The 22,500-nt window shown below is 40.1% G+C and overlaps 1 protein-coding gene and 1 long non-coding RNA gene across 3 annotated transcripts in view; one reads left to right on the top strand and one right to left on the bottom strand.

The window, feature by feature from the left end:
* Positions 1-22,500, bottom strand: part of LOC135113820 (uncharacterized) — a 282,447-nt gene that overhangs the window by 208,447 nt on the left and 51,500 nt on the right. The window contains exon 1 of one of the 2 annotated variants that reach the window (XR_010275082.1): positions 2,578-2,905. The exons of the other annotated variant lie outside the window; for it this stretch is intronic. This is a non-coding gene — a long non-coding RNA (uncharacterized LOC135113820). Of the gene's footprint in view, positions 1-2,577; positions 2,906-22,500 lie in introns of those variants that run through there. 2 annotated transcript variants of the gene reach the window in all.
* The window catches only part of LOC135113813 (guanylate cyclase 32E-like), a 239,433-nt gene that overhangs the window by 169,760 nt on the left and 47,173 nt on the right, over positions 1-22,500 (top strand). The window contains 4 exon segments of the mRNA XM_064029440.1: positions 11,606-11,751; positions 19,896-20,043; positions 21,323-21,413; positions 22,418-22,496. Of these exon segments, the coding sequence (XP_063885510.1) occupies positions 11,606-11,751; positions 19,896-20,043; positions 21,323-21,413; positions 22,418-22,496 (464 nt within the window).

Here is a 22,500-nt window from a genome sequence, read left to right as displayed (position 1 = left end):
TCCTCCTAAACTTTACCGCAAAACTCAATTTTTCACCAAGGCGTTGCTTACATAAACATTTTCTTCACCTCAACAAAAACCACAATGTTAAAAGCTTCTTGAAATAACACGACACTTGAAACACACCTTATAAACACTTTAAGAAATCGTTCAAGAGACACCTAAAAAAAAAAAAAAAAATTTACGAGACAATTTACGAGATACTTAAGACATGCATAAGACACATTCAAAAATACTTTCAAGAGCAAGACGTATCAAAGAACGGCCCGCTCTTATCTTTAACTTAACGTCTTGCTTACTTTCCTTCTCCTCAGAAGTATGAGTTGCTCCTGTATCCCAATAACTGCGTAGAAGCGAATGTACTCACGCTGGTACATTTTGTTCCCATAAACCTTTATACTAGCTTATCAGAGAGGGAGGATACACACACACACACACACACACACACACACACACACATGCTGCCGCCTGACGCGCCTCGCCCGACCCGTACCACCAGACACCACAACAAGATAACGCCCCTAAAGGCGCCGCGCACGGACCGGTACAGACTCAGTGCGATTCCCACCATGGTAAGAGCCATCAATCAATAGTTACTTCTAGATTAGACTTACCTTTATGATTAATGTTAAGTATTTCCCCACCCCCTATGTACATTTTCAGTTTAACTGCCTAAATAATAAACCGTTTATTATTATTATTATTATTATTATTACACATTTGATTAGTTTATTGACTATACAGTAGATATACCAAAGAACATTATATGATTAAACAATTCCAAGAGATGAGATAATATAACATAAATCATATATGTAAAGTGATCTACCTGTAGTGTAAACCACTAAAAAATGTAATCTAATTAACTAATGTAGAACAGGGTCAGCATGAGGATGTAAACACACCAACACGAGCAGACTTACAACACGCGGACACACACACACACACACACACACACACACACACACACACACACACACACACACACCGTTATTTCATCTTTTTTTTTTTACTAATCAAATAACTACATCACAAAGCAGCATCGCTCTCCTCCTCTCAAGGATGCCTGGAATGACGCTCACAAAAAGAAAATAAATAAGTAAACGAAAGAATATATAAATCATAAATCATAAGAAAAACCAAGATTTTAGAGCAACACTTCTCTCAGAAAATGGCAATGCCTGATCCTAACATTTCACCTTGCCAGAGAGCACTAAAGACTTCGACAAGGAAAGAACGTTACTGCTAAAAAAAAAAAAAAAATCTGCGCGTGGGACGAAGACAAGGACACCAGATAAGAGGAATCCAATTTAGCTCCAGGAACATTATATATATATATATATATATATATATATATATATATATATATATATATTATATATATATATATATATATATATATATATATATATATATATATATATATATATATATATATATATATATATATATATATATATATATATATATATATAAAACAAAGAGCACGTAAAAAATGCGCACACTTTTGCACTATTACCAGTATTGGAAATGCCGTGGGCAGTTCTGATTCGCATGGAAATGCCGTGGACAGTTCTGATTCGCAAAACAAGGACAAAGACATCAGATAAGAGGAATCAAAGCAACTGAACTAAAGAATGCGTACGCACGCTTCCTCACTGTTACCTTTGAAAAACAAGAAATACGAACAATACTACTGATACACGAAAGTTGTTCTCATTCGCAAGGTAACCTATATATTTGGGAGACATAGACAAGTGTACCGCGTAGTGTGCCGCCCTGTGACGGCTTTCTCCTTCTGATGTGTACGAGTAGATGGTGATAAGGGCGATGAATTCACATTTTGTAGCTTCGCCTTTTATTTGATATAGAGAATACAGGGTGTGCTCACCTAAGATCTTCCCCCTCCCTCCCCCCTCCCTCGGGCTGACTCTCGGCCTAAATCTATTTAGCCCAGGCCGAGAGTTGTCCACCAATCACATACAATACATGTCACGTGGTTTAGGAGAAAAGGGTGTGATGGTGATAAAGTGAGACTCCACGTTTTTCCCCAAGCGGCCGACGAACCTAGGGAAGTCTAGTGAGGTGTAAACGAGCGAGGATCGCGTTCCTCCTCGTGGAAATGTGTGCCCACGTGGTTTGTGAGTACACACGTATATAAATAAATAACGTATGATACAAAAACACATCAAAATAAGAGGAGTTGAAACTGGTTAAGAAGATAAACCGAAGAACACGTAACAAGTAACCAATACCCCATTGAGCGCTACCGACAGTTACCAGACTTCATAGAATCGATAGTCGAAAGAATTTAAAAAGGATGAATAGATAGAAATTATCCGTACCTTTGATTACGTAAATATACCTTAAGTTTATGAAAATCTTCAAATGATATAAAATATTAAATGAAGCTATCTCGTGATACAGAAGTATACACGAATATACAACATACATGTATCTTGCCTATGAAAACACAAGAAATGGTGGCAATACTGGAAACAGAAATAAACACACACACACAAGTTGCCCTGCGCCTCGAATACCGCTGCCACAAAAGCACAACACGAAGAAAAGCACCTCATTGACTGTTCCCAGAAGCTCGCTTCCAGTTTAACGCCGCACGCCTCGCCTGTCGTCCCACACCTGTTGCTCAGCCAATGCAACTCGCTCCTGCTCCCCGTGAAGGCCACCGAGGTGCGTCCACTCACTAGATTTTCAAGTTGTTGTCGCTGGAGCGTAGTACGTCGACGAGCAGACTGAAAAGTTTGACCGGTAGTGATGAATAAGGATCTGTAGGTGTTGGTGGCAAAAGACTTCCTTCTCCCTCTTCTTTCCTCCTCTCCTCTTATTTTAAGTCTCTTGTGTAGTCAGGTCTTCATGTGGTAATATTTTGTCAACAGCAATCAGTTTCTTTCGTTCTTTTCAACAAGCCTCCACAGTCCTCGTCTCTCTCTCTCTCTCTCTCTCTCTCTCTCTCTCTCTCTCTCTCTCTCTCTCTCTCTCTCTCTCTCTCTCTCTCTCTCTCTCTCTCTCTCTCTGCATAGTGTTCCCTTGCCTCAGTCGTACACACACACACACACACACACACACACACACACACACACACACACACACACACACACACACACATACACGCAAACACATACACACACACACACACACACACACACACACACACAATACAGACAGCCAGAGAGTTTTGCAGACAAAATATATATGTGAAGAGATAAAAACACAATAAGAAAGACACAAGAGAGAAAAGATCGTAAGACGAAGAGCACACAACAAAATAAAACATTCAGTATGTCCAGAAAAAATACGAAGAGGGGGAGGAGCGTGAGAACGAAGACAACGAGAAGAAGAAGAAGAAGAAGAAGAAGAAGAAGAAGAAGAAGAAGAGGAAGAGGAAGAGGAAGAGGAAGAAGAAGAAGAAGAAGAAGAAGAAGAAGAAGAAGAAGAAGAAGAAGAAGAAGAAAAGAAGAAGAAGAAGAAGAAGAAGAAGAAGAAGAAGAAGAAGAAGAAGGAAGAAGTAGAAAAAAATAAGATATCGATGATAATGATGATGATCACGGTAGCAGTGATGATAACAGCTGGACAAGAACACAAAGAACATGACACAAAAATTAAATAAGAATAAGTAAGGAGGAAGAGAAAAGCTGAAGGAGAAAGACATGAAAAGTAAGAAGAGGAAAAAAAAGATAAAAAACTAAAAAGAAGAAAATAAGCGGCCAGGATGAACAAAGGGCAAGGAAATAAGGGAGAAAAACTAAGGGATAGGACATGAAGAAAAAATCGAAAAAGTTTCTAAACGAAGGCACAAGTTCCGTATCTGCCAGAGTTTTATTAGATTGTAATTAGCGGCACTAATAAAGACAAATGAATGGAGGTCACTTAAAGTTATCTGTTGAAGAAGGAGGAGGAGGAGCAAAAAAAAGGAGGTCCAAGAAATGTATGTCCTGGAATTAATTATCATCATATAAGAAGGGCTCTGGCTAAAGGCAACAAAAAAAAAAATGAAAAAAAGGACAAATAAAGACACGAGTCCCCAAAGAGAACAGCCAGAAGGATTACCCAGGATTGAGGTGAAATATGAGGTGAAGAGTTGAAACCCTCGTCTTGGAAAAGTTCAAGCTATAAATAGGAGGAAATAATGAAGCAAGCGAGGAGTTCCAGAGTTTACCAGGAAAAGGGATGGAAATGTCTAAAAATGTCATTATCATCATCATCATCACCACCACCACCACCAACCACCACCACCACCACCACCACTTTCAATAAAATCGTCATCATAATCTCTGGAATGGTTAACAGGGAATTACTCAGAATATGACGTGATCATCATCCAACAAAATACCAGTAAATACAATAGCAATTGAATGAATGAATGAATGAATGAATGAATATAAATAAATAAACACACAAATAAAGCAATGGATAAATGATACGACTGAAGAATATATGAACACTAATGAAATCAAACTCCTTAAATTTCTAATGAGATCTTCAAACTGTAAACAACAACAACAACAACAACAACAACAACAACAACAACAACAACAGCAACAGCAACAACAACAACAACAACAACAACAACCTCGCACTCTCCGTAAACAAGATAAACCCACCTTCCAGATCTATTTTTTTTTTTTCCATTTCTTTCACTGCCTGCCTTACAATTGACTTCATTCCTGCAGCGGAAGCAAACAGATTGAATTTCGGTCTACAATTTGTTTTTCCTTCCTTGCCTCCTATTAATTGTCTTGGCTATTTATTTTCATTTATTTATTTTTTTTTTTTTACGAAGTGCTTGATTTACACAAAAACCTGATTGCAATATTATGAAAGTAAAAAAAAAAAGATACTATCCCAATCACAGCGGTTTTCAGCCTTGGCATGGTTTTTGCCCGTTACCGGATCAAAACTTCACGCCAAAAACCCCCAAAGATCACGGCAAACATTAGAGAATTAAATTCCTTAGGTTTTTTTTATAATCCACGTCTTCGGTTCGTCTTTCGTGGTTCTATGTTGCTTATTTCCCCATCGTAAGTTTTAATATTTTGTTGAATTCCATTACGAGGTAGGCTTGATTGAGTGCTTGATTGATTAACTGACTGACTGGTCGACTGGTTGAATGACTAATTTAATGGTGAAACAAGAACAGAGTCACAAGACATTCACCGCATTCCTTCTTGTAACGTCAAAATCCAGTCACTCAGTCTCAGTAAAGCGCCTTTGTGTGTTAAGGTCCCGTCTGTCTGATCTCATGTTGCAGGGAGATAATATTCAGTCAGCCACTCAGGGCAGGTCTTCCTGATTAACTTTGCTGTCTTGCCTGATTGCTATTCTCCTTCCTTTCAGCGGTACCACGTATGCACTGCCCGTGTTTGTCTGCTTGTATTGTTTTATTATCTACTTTACAATCTGTCATTTTCTGTTGATGTACACTTTCCTTGTCTGTCCGTCTGTTCGATTGTCTGTTCAACCGTCTTTCTCCATGTGTGTACATGTCTGCCTTTGTTTTACCCTGTCTCTTGAAATACGCGAATCTCTCTCTCTCTCTCTCTCTCTCTCTCTCTCTCTCTCTCTCTCTCTCTCTCTCTCTCTCTCTCTCTCTCTCTCTCTCTCTCTCTCTCTCTCTCTAATCTAGGCCATTTCAGCGATAATTAACATGAGCTCCACGAGGAGATGTCCTGTTGCTGCCATTCCAAAAGGAGTGCGAAGTGCGAGGGTTTTCAGTGTAAATGTTCAAACTCATCACATTTTCTTTTATCTTGCTTAACGAGACACAGGGGACTCGGCCGCCTCGCCTCGCCTTCCCTTGCCTTGCCTCTCCCACCGCCTACACATGCTCTTCTGTCCCCCTCCCCTTCACCGCACCACCCGACCCCCTCCCGACGCAGCAACTCGTGTCTGTTGAGATGAGGAGAAAGGCAAACCAAGTTATTTATAATGCCGTTTTGATGTGTGTGTGTGTGTGTGTGTGTGTGTGTGTGTGTGTGTGTGTGTGTGTGTGTGTGTGTGTGTGCGCGAGTGTGTTGCAACTAGTTTCTGGTGATAAGATTTCTAATATCCAATTGATCTGTGTGCATTCATATCAAGACACGGCATATTAAATGAACAATAGTTAAATATATATTTTTGTATAATAGGTACTGGGATTATCATAATATGAGAACCTTAAAATTATATATTATACAGTTTTAAAGTTCTCATTTAATTATAATGTGTAAATTTCGTGTAATCAATAAACACACATTCTCTCTCTCTCTCTCTCTCTCTCTCTCTCTCTCTCTCTCTCTCTCTCTCTCTCTCTCTCTCTCTCTTTCTCGCTCTTACTTTCCGGATATTACATGCGCACCTCGGCGTAAAAATCAGAGGACTTCTCGGTTCCCCGGTAATCGCCTCCACGTGCCGCCCTCAGCACTCTGATCATTTCTTGCTTCCTACTTTTGTCCCCATGCGCGCTGTCTGCCTGTATCCCTCCACATCCCCCTTAATGATGTACGGGCATTTTACTTGTGATTCGTAGTTTTCTATGATGTGCTGCACGACAAAAGAAATATCACGTTGTTTCTCATCTTGTTTGTAATTGTTTGAGTATTTGTTCAGTATATTAATCTACCTACATTTAAATTAGTAGTTATTCTTCTTTTTGTTGTATAAATGTCATGTTACATGATTATTTTATACATACTACAGAAAAATAGTTAGTTTTATTTAATCTTGCAGCACATTAAGAACTTTTCATCTTTCTTTCTCTATTTTATGTATATATACCCGTATAGTATAGTACATACATTCATAACGTCACTTTTATTCATTAAGAATTACATACTTTTTTTTTCATTTTCTATGTAAATTGCCATTTCTTTGTGTGAATGACGCAAATCTATTCTGTTGTAGTTTAGAGTCAGAAATTTCACAAAAGCTTATTAGTTACCATATAAAAATGCATAAATCTAAAGTACTATTTTCCTCACGCCAGACATTAACGCTCAACAGTCATCCCACGCCTCGGTGCTCTTTGTTCTCACCTACTAACACTCTTTCCTCGATGCTCGTATGTTTCCTCTTTGTTCACCGGACGGAAAAAGGGTACGATGTCTGCTGCACCACTCCTCTGTTAAGTTGTTTGCTAATCAGTTATTTTGTTTTGTAGTGTAAAGATTTTTTTTCCATTTTTCTTTTCTTTTATTTACAACACTAAGGAAATGGAAAAGAATTATCCATTAATCTCTCTCTCTCTCTCTCTCTCTCTCTCTCTCTCTCTCTCTCTCTCTCTCTCTCTCTCTCTCTCTCTCTCTCTCTCTCTCTCGTCACAATTGTTAAATATTCTACCATCTCAGTTTATGTTAATTTCAACCCCAAGACAGTGATAACCAGTATGTTGTAGTATTTTTTTTTTTTTACGTCTTTCCTTGAACTACGTTTTTTATATTAATGTGCGGTATTAATGTGTTACACAAGCAACCGAGTTTAAAAAAAAAATGGTTACTCATGTTTTCTATCTTCGCTTCAGTCCCCACGGCATTCAGTTACTATTCTGCCCGACCAATTATACCATTCGTGGGAAAAGCAATTTAGTTAGTTATTCCTCGTCTTCCTTTTCACTTCTACTTCATCGCTTCCTCTTCTCGCTGTGAGGGTTATGTTCCCTTAACGACAGAATGTCTGAACAACATAATTCATCCTCCTCTCTTCCCAGAACCAGTTGAAGGATTAGGAGATTTTATAAGCTTTGCCATTACATTTCCATACAATTTGTTTAATCGTGTTCTTTCTGAAGCATGTTTCTGTTTATTCTTTCGACTCTTTTGTAAGAATTGCTTGGGAGTAACATAATTTTTCCAATAATTTCTATTTCCTTAGATTTTACTTAAAATATATATATATATATATATATATATATATATATATATATATATATATATATATATATATATATATATATATATATATATATATATATATATATATATATATATTACACTAGCAGGCCACCTCTAGGAAAGGGTGCTTCCCGAATTTCCTATGTCTTTATACCGCTTCCCTCTTGTTTAAAAAATGAACCACTGTGTACCGCAGTGGCTTTGTCGCCATCTTATTATGAATTCCTTCTCTCCAAGTGGTAATGCAAGTAACATTACAGTCAAGTCAATAACCTCGTATAACAGGTTACCAATAGTTTATTCTTAGCAAAAAAAATAAATAAAATAAAATAAAATAAAATAAAATAAAATAGAACAAGTAATTTCTATATTTACACATGAAGAGGTGCATATTACATACGAGTATCATGCAACGTGGTCCAGAGTGGTGTAAAATGTCTGCAAGATCTTGCAGTAGCTACTGTTTGGCCGAGCTTGATAATGTTTAGTGCAAGACTGAACATGATTAAGTGCATAAATAACTGTGAGAACAAAGTGATATGTTCTTGAATTGTGGAATAAATTTGTAAGCTTTAATTTGTAAATACTCTGGAGCATTCTGTAGGCTACTATTTTACCTACATGGCATACTAAGTGTTAGGAGTGGTTTTCTTAATGCCACAAGTCAGTTTACCCCTTTGAACAAAGTGTGTTGTTAGTGGCATGAGTTTTACTTAATAGTGACCTCAAAATGGCCTAATGCAGCCTCAGATAACCTTGGAGGTTAAATTCCAACTATAACTCAAGGTTGATATTTGTTAGGCCAAGAAAGTCACGGGTCCCTGTGGGCTCGTGCGCACTCCTGTAGACTAAGTTTTGCGTTGGTGGTTGAGTTTTACTTAATAGCGTCCTCAAAATGGCTTCCAGCGGCCTTGGATGACTTCGGAGGTCAATTCTGAAGGTCAAATTACCCTTTAGACCAAGTTTAGGGTTGGCAGGTTGTAGATGTAGGCGTCTGGGAACAAACATACATTTTGATTTTTGTTTTACTATAGTCGCTGCAGGCTATGCTGATGTACTCCCCCTGTCGGCGACGCAGCTGATTGGTGCTTCCACAACTATCTTGCCACTTCCCTAAACTTTTAATGTTTACGATATTTTCAATAATCTTTTCAAATAGCTTTGCCATAAGCTGGTTGTGCGTCATAGATCTCAGTAAACTGTTGATAAGGTATTGTTGAGAGATGAATTTTCCTTTCGTTCTTTCTCACTGCATCCACACGATGCAGTCTTTTCCCTCTGTCTTCGTAGAACACAGGAGATCAAGGCGAGGTCATCTTCCTGTAATGTAATCCAAAGGTCATTCACAGTATAACCTTTTACCAACATGAACACCACCTAACGCATGTGCCCCAAGCGCTCTCTCTCTCTCTCTCTCTCTCTCTCTCTCTCTCTCTCTCTCTCTCTCTCTCTCTCTCTCTCTCTCTCTCTCTCTCTCTCTCTCTCTCAATTTGTTCCTCGTTTTTTTCTTCTTTGTCTCGTTTCTCAAGCTTGTTCCGTTTTATTTTTCCATTCTCTCCTTCCTCCTGTATTCCGTCTTTTCCTAACACACACACACACACACACACACACACACACACACACACAGTTTCTCTCTTCTCTGTCATTCCAATTTCTCTCCTCCACACTTCCTTTCTTCCTTCATTATTTCCATCCTTTCTTCCTTCTTTATCACATTGTCTCCCTCTTCCATTTCCTCCCGTTCCTTCATTATGTACACTCATTACCCTCATATTCCTTCTCTCACTCATCCCTCACTCATTCCTTTTTCACTCCTCCTTTCATCATTTTCCTCATTAATCCTGTCCTCTGACGCTTTTTTTTTTATCATTCCTCCTCCTCCCCACCCTCCTCCTCCTCCTTCTCGTCCTCCTTCGCCTTTGCTGTTCCGTTTCTCTTACTTTATATCAGATGGTGCAGCAGACCACAAACAGCCTCGTTGGGGCCTTTAGGTTTGTTGCTGCTTGTTCTTCCTTTGCGATTCATAGTGATCCTCTTCCACCTCACCTCCACTCACATTCTCTCCTTCATGCCTCTCCTTTCTCCTCCTCTCCTGCATTCCTTCTCCTCCACACACACATTCAGCAAACACATTCCATTCCTTCCAACTTCATTTTTATTTTCTATTTACATTTCATTACTACTTATTTCCTATTTGTACCCATATTACCTTACTTTATCACTTACATCACTATTTACTCTCTCACTTTTACTTCCTTACACTTTTCTTCTTCTTTCACCTTCCTTTTTCACACACTTCTCTTTTCCCTCGGCTATGAAGAATAAATAAATATATAAAACTTTCCGACATTGGTTCTTAATTACCAACAGTTTGTCCCTAATTACCAACACCTGCTTCCACGTTTTATTACCACATTTTTTTACGAATATCTTCCGCACCTGTGTCAACCATAAACCACCTAGGTATCTACTGCTATTACCTTGACCCTCGCCTTCCCTTGATCACGTCCTCCGCCCTCCTTGATGCTCCCTTTCATGTTCTGTTTGTGTATCATCTTCCTCATTTCTTATCTATGTCTTCCCTTTCTCTCTCTCTCTCTCTCTCTCTCTCTCTCTCTCTCTCTCTCTCTCTCTCTCTCTCTCTCTCTCTCTCTCTCTCTCTCTCTCTCAAGCCCTATCATCCGCTCACGTTTCACTTCACTCACTTTTCCCATTAAAACTTGCTCCTCTTTTTACATTCCTTATACATCTCAGTGAATTACTTCCTTGCTGCAGTAACCTCCTCTTAGCATCACTCGCTATCTATCTTTTCCCTCTACGTTTCTTTAATACCCTATCCTCATTCTAATACATTTTCTTTTTTCTGCACTATTTTATCACCTTGCCATAACACTACCGTCTCTTTTTCTATCCATTTCTTCCCTGTCTCTCTCTCTCTCTCTCTCTCTCTCTCTCTCTCTCTCTCTCTCTCTCTCTCTCTCTCTCTCTCTCTCTCTCTCTCTCTCTCTCCTTGATTTTCATAGTCATTTTCATAGTTCCTTGTTACTCTACTTTCTCTGCTTTCTTTTTCCTATCTTTTACATTCTCTCACTTTCTCCTAACATTACCATCCCTCCCTCTAACCATCCCTCTCCAGTCTATCTCCCTCCTTGCGCATTCCTTCTTTCTCTACCTTCTCTTTTTTTTTTTTTCACTCCACCTTTTACATTCTTCCCTGTTCCAATCTATCACCTTCCCCTTACACTGTCATCCCTTCCTCTATCCACTCATCTCCTGTGTCTCTCTCCCTCTCTGCCTTCCCCACCTTACTCCTTTCCTCTTACTCTACTTTCTCTTCCTTTCTTTCCTTATCTTTTACATTCTTTCACCTTTCGCTAACACTACCATCCCTCCCACCACTTAACCCTCTCCAGTCTTTCTCCCTCCTTGCCTATCCCTGCCAACTCCTTCCTCCAGGAAAATCTTATCCAAAATAATCCCAAGACAACTTTATATAACTAAAACTATTTGTGATTTACGTGTATCATAGTATTTTAGAGGCGGAAGTCGTATGGTGAGAATCTCCGGGTAGAAAAATTTACCTTAAGGAAAGGGAACGTTAGTTACGTATACATCAAACTATTATTACACGTAATCTTCCACCTTTCCTCAATCTTTAATCTCCATCCCATTCCCCGTCATTCCATCTAACCCCCATCTCTCTCTCCCTCTCCCAGATCCGCGCAGAGGCCGCCTTTCTGTACGACGCGGTGCACGTGTATGCGAGGGCCCTCAACGAGACGCTGAAGAAGGGCGGCAACCCCAAGAACGGCAGCGCCCTCGTCGCCACCATTCTTGGCACCAGCTACAGGAGCGCCATGGGGTGAGTTGCGTGAAGTACATGAAGAATATTGAGTGGTGTGTTATGGTGTGCTTGTTCTTGTCTCTTTGTGATGTTCTTCGCCTCCTTGTCTTAGTCTCTTTATAAGAATATATTAGAAGAACAAATGCTGCAAAATATGAAGTGACAGGAAGGGATACAGATAAATGAATAAGATTAAAAGAATATATAGGAAGAAAAGATACTAGGAACTGGAATACACAAAAATAAATGAGAATACATGACAAAGAATACATAGATACATATAAATACAGAGAAAAGAAAGAAAAAGATTACATAGCAAGAAGAGATTTCAGGGAATAAAAATACAGAGAGAGATAAAGAGAGAGAGAGGAATAAAAATGAGAGAGAGAGAGAGAGAGAGAGAGAGAGAGAGAGAGAGAGAGAGAGAGAGAGAGAGAGAGAGAGAGAGAGAGAGAGAGAGAGAGAGAGAGAGAGAGAGAGAGAGACCAAGGAGTACATAATTACTGCATGGTGAAAAAAGAAATACAGAAAAATGCACAAACACATTGGAAGGAGAGATACAAATGAACACATAAGAATACATAAAGAGAGGAGGTACCAAAGAAAATATGGTAATACGTAGAAGAAGAAGAGATGCCACGAAATACACAGGAAAAATCAGATACCAGCAAATACACAGGGATACACAGGAAGAGCGGACGAAGATATCTACTGAGATCAGCACCTCTAACAGCAAACTGCAGGTGGGAGAATAGAAAAGAAGAGAGAGAGAGAGAGAGAGGAGGGTAAGAAAAGAAGGTGGAAGGCGACGATGCTTACAGAACGCGGAGAGAAAAAAAAAAAACGAGAGAAGCAGAGAACGTAAAAAAATCAAATAAAATAGAATAGGAAGAAAATTACGGAAGGAGTAAAAAAAAAAGTAATAAGGACGATACATGGAAAATGATACAAAAAGCGAGAAAAAAAAACAGAAAGGAGGAAATATGAAAGGAATGGAAAATTAGTAAGAAAGTGGGACGCAGGTAAGAAAAGAAGATGCGAAAAATAGCACGGAAGCATCTGAGTGAGTGAGTAAGCCGCTAAGGAAAAGATTGGAGGATGAAAAAAAGTGAAAAACGGAGAACCGGAACGACATGTGAGGCAGATGTTGAAGTCAAGAAAGAAAAGGGAGTTAAAGAAAGGAAGACAAGGTTGTTAGTTAAGAGAGAGAGAGAGAGAGAGAGAGAGAGAGAGAGAGAGAGAGAGAGAGAGAGAGAGAGAGAGAGAGAATGCCTACAGAGGGGTGGCCAGGTGGCGATGGAGTCACGCGGCAAAGAATAATACTATAAATCTGATAAAAATAGACATCTCTCTCTCTCTCTCTCTCTCTCTCTCTCTCTCTCTCTCTCTCTCTCTCTCTCTCTCTCTCTCTCTCTCTCTCTCTCTCTCTCTCTCTCTCTCTCTCTCTCTCTCGCTCGCACGTATTATGCACATCTTGGCGCCCTCACCTGGGCATCTTTTAATCAAGGCAGGCAAGTGAGTTACACAGACGAGCACGAGGAAGTGAACCTCTCCACGGGGCGAGCGCGTAAATAATAAATGCTCTTGAACTTCGACTAAAATACTTGAATTCCTTTTTGGTGAGGAAACGAGAGAGAGAGAGAGAGAGAGAGAGAGAGAGAGAGAGAGAGAGAGAGAGAGAGAGAGAGAGAGAGAAAGTATGGAGTCAACAGCATTGTAATTGGAATTGTCCAGCGCGCTAAAGGAATTCATTGATCTCATTCTAAGCTGCCTATATATTCCCCCTCCTCTCTCTCTCTCTCTCTCTCTCTCTCTCTCTCTCTCTCTCTCTCTCTCTCTCTCTCTCTCTCTCTCTCTCTCTCTCTCTCTCACACACACACACACACACACACACACACACACACACACAAACACACATCATATTTACCCTTCAGTCCTTTCCCTTTTAATATCCAGCACACTTTTCTCCATTTTTCGTACTCCAGTGATCCTAATTTGCTTTTCCTCTCTCTCTTTCTGCCTCCTCTTAAACAATACAGAATTAAGTATACGAACTCAATATGACTGGAACACCAAACGTCTTGTAAGCTGCGTTACTTCGGGTGAGGCGAAACCTACAAGGGAACAGACAGGCTGGTGCGGTAGGGGAAGTAATAATAGTTAATTGCACTTCGAGGGAGAGAGACAGTGACATTAATTTAATCTAATAAGCCTCGAGCACTGCAATATTCTAGCTACTTGTGGAGGTCACGGAGGAATGAAACAGATATCGCGGGTAACTATGAGAATTAAAGGCGTGAATACGTGACGATACACCTGATAGGAGTGGGAATGTGTTGATTGATGTGTGTGGATGGATGTATGAGCGAGTGAATGAGATAGATACTGCGGATGCCTGTGAGGTGTATAGATGTGAAAACTGGCAAGACACTAATTAAATTTAAGTGTTACATTGACCACCGGTGAAGGGAAGCCACGTTAAGTGAGCAGTTATAGTTCCTGACTAATTTCATATTTACCCCTTTGACGACTAATAAGAGTATAACACTGTTTCATCTGAGTAACTCTAGATGACTCTATTCAACAAAAACAAATAGGACATGACGTTAATTAAATTAATAATATATATAATTATACATTAATTATTATTATAATATATATAAATTATAAATACTTAACCACTCCTCTTGCTCCCTGTCGTGTCTTTCCCAATGATACTCTAACCAGATCATTCTATTAATCCTGAGGAGGAGCCAAAGGAACCAGTGGCTTAAGAGTTCTCTAGAGAATTGTTAAATTTGAGTGGAAAATTTCATTCTTTCTTCTTCATTGTCCCTATCAGTTAACATAAGACGTAGCTATCTACAGAAATAGGCCACGGAATTTTTAAGATTTCTTTTCATTTTTATGCTTCGTAAATGCAAGAAAGCGAGTAACCAGTTAACACGACAACATTCAATGCAGGAAAATAGAGACAGGAAATAGCTTCTTAGTTTATGTAGATAATTCACCATATAACAAAATTTCAACTTTTTTTTTTTTTGTCTTTGGTCAGTAAATGTTATTTCCTAATTGTTTTTATCTAGAAATCAGAGAAAATGACAATTATTCCCTTTAAACTTTGTTTCTTTTTCTGATCTGGACAGCGATGCTTTGAAACTAAGCTGCTATCATATATCCAGACCTTATGTCATCAATTGCGCCAGTACCACACTGCTCTGAGCTTCCCGTACCCACTCCTCTAAAGGGAGAGAGCAGCAGATCAGAAATCTTGGTCTCCCAAGGTCCAATGCCGAGCTTTTGACGTCGAGAGTCAAGCAGTGGGATTTGTTAGATAAAGGTGTGAAACTATCAGGTCAGAGAAAGCGTCGCCAGCATTTCTCAAGCTTTTTTTACTAGTCAAGACGAGTTTTGTTTTTGCCACAGTGTGACAGGTCTGTTTGAAGCAATTGAAATCGCCTGTATCTCTTCATCGACAGCTCGTGCAGAAGCCTCAAAGCAGTGCTGCTTCATAACGAGAACATGTATCCATCTCTTCCCCGAGCTCACTCTGTCCTGCTCAAAGAGGAATACAACAGTGTCAAGATCTTGCTAGATGCCTTGAAATATGAAGAGTACGGTTGCGAGGTTATCGGAGACTTCAAAACGATGGCCTTCTTGATGGGTCTCCAAGGCGGCTTTATCAAGTTTCCTAGTTATTTTTACCACTGGGACAGCAGGAACACCGTGGCACACTACCAGAGGGACTATCTGGAAGAACAACGTCTAATGGGAGCCATTTTTTATCCAAGAAAAGTACTGTTTCCTCCACTGCACTTAAAATTGGGCCTTATGGAACAATTCGTCATAGCTCTAGATAAGGAGTCTGCAGCTTTCAGGTATCTCCAAGATTTCTTCCCTAAGCTGTCTGCGCCAAAAGTGATGCCGGTGTCTTCGTCGGTCCACAAATAAAGAAGGTCATGGAGTGTAAGAGTCCCCAAGAGGCTCACTAGAAAGGAGAAAGGAGCGTGGAACAGTGGTTCTTGGCGAATCACAAAACCGAAAACTAGGAGCGTGGAACAGTGGTTCTTGGCGAATCACAAAGCCGAAAACTATGTGGAGCTTGTTGAGACCTTGGTGAGAAACTACGGCAAAACGGGTTGCAGGATGTCCTTCAAAATCCATATCCTTGACGCTCATCTTGATAAATTTAATTTAAGAACATGGGGGCGTACTCCGGGAAGCAAGGCGAGCGCTTCCACCAGGATATACTGGACTTTGAATGCCGCTACGAAGGGTCGTATGATGAAAACATGATGGGAGACTATATTTGGTGGCTGATCCGTGAAAGTAATTTACAATATAAGCGTAAATCGCGGAAACCTAGTCATTTCTAATGTTTTATTGTCTCACTTGTGTAATCCTAGAATAAATAAATGCTACTTTTCTATCATATATCATTTTGCTTCTACTTTGTGTAAATGAGAGTTCAAATTCGCCACTTTCTCACAATGGGAATAGGTAAATCTCACAGATATCATTATCTTGGCCACAAAAGCAAAGTTAGAAATAAATATCAGTGTTTTCCATGTTTTCTAAACATAAGCAAATAAAAATAACAGTTGTCAGCCAAGGACAAAAATCGTGTAACACAGTGATGTAATCAGACTACATTGACTTAAGTGAACCAGGATTTTGATATTTAACCAGGATTTTGATATTTATAATTTTACATATATGCGCGATACGCGCTCACGCGCACTCATTCACGCGCGCTCGCGTGCACGCACACACACACACACACACACACACACACACACACACACACACACACACACACACACACACACACACACACTCACTCACACGTCCCAGGAGAAGTCGTAATAAGGTCGGAAAGGTCTTCTTTTAACCGTCCGTCTTGATGAAAACCAATAAAGTCATGAGGTCGAAAATTCTTCACTTCAACATTTTTTCCCGATGAAGATGAAGACGCACTCCTCAGAACGACACGATATTTTGTCCGAGCAGTGACAGCGTCTTACAAATTCATTAGAGACCCTCCTATCTTCGCATATTTAAGAAAGGTAATTACGACATCTGGATAATTAATAGAAGCAAGATTCGTGTCTCCGCCAAAGGAAAGATTCTGAGTGATCCTGTAATTAGAGGCAAATTAGTGGCTCATCAGGAGATACGTTTGCTCACAAGATTCAGCAAATTTACCTTTGATATCGAGTATTCCTCTGAAAGTTCCCTGATTTCTGACTTTTCCTTTCTGTCTCTAACAAATCAGAAATTAGGAAGGTAAAGTGCTTTAATTTTGAGAGAGTCTGCCCTCGTACAAACTGAAGGCAATGTTAATGAACTTACAAAACGTTGAAACAGGCAATACATTCTATTTAATCTCTTTCCACGTTACTCAGGCACAGGAAAGATGGCTACTTTTACATAGATACATTTGGTTTGCAGTCTTAAGTGGTATTTTGTCAAAGGAGGAGTTTTGTGGTAAAATTTAAGCCACCTTGAATATGATAAAGAAACAAAAGTGGTCATGGACAGGACAGAACACGTCACGCACCGAACATAATAGGTGAAAAATTAAGAGTAAAGGAATGGCGACCTAGAAAAGAAAAAAGAAAGCATGACAGACAGAGAGCCAGGCGAGATTACAACTTTTGCTGGGGTGGCTTGGAAGAAATGAGCAGCTGAGATAAGTGGAGGAAGTTTGGGTAAGCCTTTGCCCTTCAGAGGAGTAATGGAGAGGTGATAACAGTGATGATTGTAATGGCAACGATGATAATGATGGTGATGAAAATTGATGATAGCTCTAAACTGTACTATAACATACTCTATATAAAACCACTCCAGAGATTGTTATCTATCCCTCTTTCTACTGATGGTTAGGAAATGTGAACTTATAATATATTCACCCGCAAGAACACACATCAAAGACCTGGCAAAAAAAAAAAGCTGAGTAGTTAGACGAGCGGAAAATTGTCTGCAGTATCCATTAAGTACCATCGTACATCACGCCCCCCACACGAAATTCAGATACATATTCAAAGCATCAAACGTTATCGGTCTGAATGTTATTAAATTTTGTAATCCATATGTAGTCACATATCGCTTTCGAATTTAATATTTTTACCATTTTACAAACCAGTACTATCGCTTAGTGGCACTGAAAGTTACGCCGGTGAATCTGGTCACTGTGAATGGCGGTAAGCGTATGGATCGATTCAAGAGGACGTGCTGTGAGGGAAATCATTGCTAAACAAAAACAAATTCACAGAAGTAAAATATATATGGGAAATAGAAGAGAAAAACAAGAGAGATGAACTTGAACAAGATCATATAGAATTAACAAAAAGAGAGAGAGCTCTGAGCGGAAAAAACAAGAGTGAAGAGTAAAGGAAAGTGTTGACTGCTGCAAGTACTCGTACTGTGCTTCCTACACTGAAACGGAACGAAACGTAATAAAAATTTCCAAAAACATACGACAAAGCAACGTGGAAATCATTGAAATGTGTTCTTTCACAGTCATTCTTTTCTCAGTTCCCAACAACAGTACAGAGTAAAACCACTGTGCATATTTCCTGTTACCGAATCCATTAAATTCTCCAAAACAAACCAACAAAGCATCGTGAAAACCGTTGCAATATACGGCTTCCTAATTACTATCATGTTTTCCTTCTTTCCCTATACAGGCACACAACAATACCGGACTGGCACATAGATTTCCTGTCATTCAATCATGGAATCATAAAATCCCTCCAGCAAAACAACGTAACAATTGTTGCAACATCTGGCTTCACAATCATCAGTTTTAGTCTCTCCTGCAATGATACAAAACCCACAACAAGCCATCGTAGATTTCGTCTTTTTCCAAGTAGTGAACTCTGAACAAGACTGCTCTTTCCACGAGAGGAAAACACGAAATCGCGAGGAAGAAGTAAAGGAGGAAACACACGCAAGGAAAGGAAAAACACCTCCATGTTTTCTTTCTTTCTTTGGGTAACATGCGGGATGTGGCTAAACTTCCAAGCCCCTTACGGTTCTCAGACATTCACAAAAGAAAGAAAAACACGCAAGACTTTCCCCGCCAGTAGTAGAATTATGGATGAGAGGGACAACAGCTGATCTTGGGCGTGCGATGAGATGCTGTATACTGACATGTCCATAAACTTATCTTCTTTTAGCTAGAATAGCCGTCCACGGGAGGAAAGGAAAAGGAATTATAATATTTCTTCACCTGTTTTTACTGTACATGAGCGAAACAAATAATGAATGAGAAATACTGAGCTAGCTGTTAGGTAGTTTTCCTTTTACAGAGCATTTATTTTTTATTTTTATTTTTTTTTTATGTTCAAAGATTTAAAGGTGAAGTTAGAAGCAGCTGTACATTAATTTATCTGAGGTACTTTATTTCCCCGTGAGGAACACACCCAAAAGTTTATCATGTACTCTTCTACATCACTAAATCCATCCATTTATCTCGGCTTCAGTAAAATCACACATCGCTATCGTATAGAACCCTCACATGCGTACAGAGCAATAAGTAAAAAAATTCTTATGTGGTTTACAGGAATATTTCACCGTGCTCCTCTCTTAAAACTCTATATAAAGAATCAAAACGCCTCGGGGACCAACAATGCTTGCTGAGTACTAAACCCTACGAGACAATGGATAGACAGATTCATGAAGAGAGTAGAAATGTTTATAAAATGAGGTCTTAACGCTAGACAATCATCCCTATTGTCCTCCACTCCCCTCACTTCACTATCACCACATCCCATTTTCCCCTCTTTACCATCTCACCCTACCTAGCCCACCCATCCCACACCCAGCACAGCCATCACCACGAAACAAACCGCAAAATCTAGCCGCAGTGCACGTAACGAAGCCAACCGAACCACTCTTAGCCTTCACTTCCCCTCAGTCAGCCCTTTCCCTCCACTCCCCTCACTTCACTATCACCACATCCCATTTTCCCCTCTTTACCATCTCACCCTACCTAGCCCACCCATCCCACACCCAGCACAGCCATCACCACGAAACAAACCGCAAAATCTAGCCGCAGTGCACGTAACGAAGCCAACCGAACCACTCTTAGCCTTCACTTCCCCTCAGTCAGCCCTTTCCCTCCCTTCCCCTCACTCACCTCTCTCCCTCTTCCACAGGTATATGGTGCGGATGGATGAGAAAGGAGACGCCGAGGGTAACTACACTCTGATTGGTCGCCAGAAGCACCACTCCACCCCGGGGGAATACGGTCTCTACCCTGTGGGGGGCTTCCGCTACTCCGTGGGGGACTACAAGGGCCTTCCGGTGAGGGGAGTGCGTGTGAGGGGGGGAAAGGGAGAGACACATGCATGGAGGGGAGGGAGGGGGAGGAAAGTGTGTGAGGGAAATGGTTTGGAAAGTGGATGGACCGTAGGGAAAGGGGGAGAGAGAGAGAGAGAGAGAGAGAGAGAGAGAGAGAGAGAGAGAGAGAGAGAGAGAGAGAGAGAGAGAGAGAGAGAGAGAGAGAGAGAGTGTGTGTGTGTGTGTGTGTGTGTGTGTGTGTGTGTGTGTGTAAAACGGGGTAGTCTATACCTTCATTCATGTCGAAAGACTGAAAAAAATGTAACAATCACATCCTTTGAATATAACATAATTCCTTTAATATCAATTTTTCAAAGGCTTTTTATAAACTATTTCATATCGTCGTATAAAAATATCACTACTGATTCTAAGAACTCTCAATGACTACGTATTTTTTTTTACACTATGAAAGAATTAATTAAAACACTTTCTCTATAAAGTAAAAAGCACGTATTTATAGAAGAATGAGGCTATAATTAAAACGAGTTCATAAAAGGAAACTAAAAAAAAAGATTACGACACACACACACACACACACACACACACACACCTTTCAGTATCAAGATGAAGAAAGAAAAGAAACATACGACATTCTCAGAAACAACAAACACGATGTTGATGAAAAAAAGACAACCACCAATTTGCTCCGAAGCGCCGCTGTTTACATTCTCACAGAGGAATAAAATTGCTTATAAACGCTGGAGGTGGACAGCAAAGGCAGGAGTTTGTGTGTACTGAAGGAATGCTTCTGAGCTGGTCAGGGAAAGAGATTGGTTGCTGTGGGGTGAAATTAAGGCCTTGAATGTTTGATGATACCGTGGCTCTACTCCTCGGTACGTTTGTTTGGTGGCGGTCTTGATAGTGGTGGTGGTGGTGGTGGTGGTGGTGGCATAAAAAGTTTGGAGATCGTTGGAAAGATATGACGTTGAATTTCTTTGTTTTTTGTCGTTTTTTTATATGTGTTGTTGTTCTTCATACACATTCATTTTTATTCGTAGTGATTTCAGTTTTTTTTTATATAAGATTTTAAATACTAACGATGAGCAATTATTATTGATTTTATTTGTTCTTCTCAAGCGCATTAGTCTATTTGGTATAATTATCGTTTTCACTCCCATTGTGTAACGTAAAAATTCAGTAATCGTAGAAAGGATAAACTGTTACCAATACCAGCAATAATCCCTCTCTCTCTCTCTCTCTCTCTCTCTCTCTCTCTCTCTCTCTCTCTCTCTCTCTCTCCCAGGAGCTGCACCTCACCTCCCCCATTCACTGGAAGACCGGCGTGCCCCCAATCGATGAGCCTCCGTGCGGCTACCGAGGACTCAAGTGCCAGTGTGAGTTTGCCAGACACTCACTCTCATTCACTCACCAACTTCATCACGCACGCACTCATGCACGCACTAATTCACTCACACCACTAATCATCCACTCTTCTGCCTAATCACTCACGCACTCACTCGTTCACAAAATCACTCATTTACGCACTCAGTGTCTCATGCGGTTATATGCTCTCTGGCGCGCTCACTCAGTTACTCACGACACCATCCACTCAGGCACTTAATCGCAGACGCCCTCATCTCTAACACATTCATTATATTTCGTATTTTTACTACTTTTACTTCTACTAATACTAATACTACTACTACTGTTACCACCACAATCATCATCATTATCGTGTTTTTCCCATTAATAGTTAGTGTAGAACCGATAACCAAAAAGGTATGCTACTGTTTGGTCTTCCTTTTTTTGTTCTTTTATATTCCTTTGTATCATCGTCATCATCATCACAAGGAACAATATCATAACACTTGTCTTCGATGTTACACAAATGTATATTTTTTCCGGGTCTCATTAAGGGCAAGTTAAAATTAGGGAGGCGGAAGTCAGGTGCACATTAGCAGGAGTTTACGCAGGTGTTTTTGAAGTGGGTCAACAGGTGTCGTTTCATACTAATTGGCTGTCAACAGGTGGAAAACTAGGCACATAATTATCTTCCTTAATTGGGTGGCGGAGACGTGTGTGTGTGTGTGTGTGTGTGTGTGTGTGTGTGTGTGTGTGTGTGTGTGTGTGTGTGTGTGTGTGTGTGTGTGTGTGTGTGTGTGTGTGTGTGTGTTTTCTGTATATGACGGGAAACACGCACACCCACACCTACTCATCCACACATACACACATACACACACACACACACACACACATACACACCAAAAGAATACGCTCCTTACAAGTTAGCACCATTGCATTACATCCACAGTTTAATTCTCTCTCTCTCTCTCTCTCTCTCTCTCTCTCTCTCTCTCTCTCTCTCTCTCTCTCTCTCTCTCTCTCTCTCTCTCTACAGCTCAGACGGGGGAGATCATCGCAGGAGTGACGGGAGGCGTGGTTCTTCTTCTCCTCGTCGTCTCTCTCGTAGCCTACAGGTAA

This window comes from Scylla paramamosain, chromosome 2 (genome assembly GCF_035594125.1).
Source record: "Scylla paramamosain isolate STU-SP2022 chromosome 2, ASM3559412v1, whole genome shotgun sequence".
NCBI classification, from domain to species: domain Eukaryota; kingdom Metazoa; phylum Arthropoda; class Malacostraca; order Decapoda; family Portunidae; genus Scylla; species Scylla paramamosain.
The sequence above is the reverse complement of the archived record's forward strand: the minus strand, read 5'-3'. Positions and strand labels throughout refer to the sequence as shown.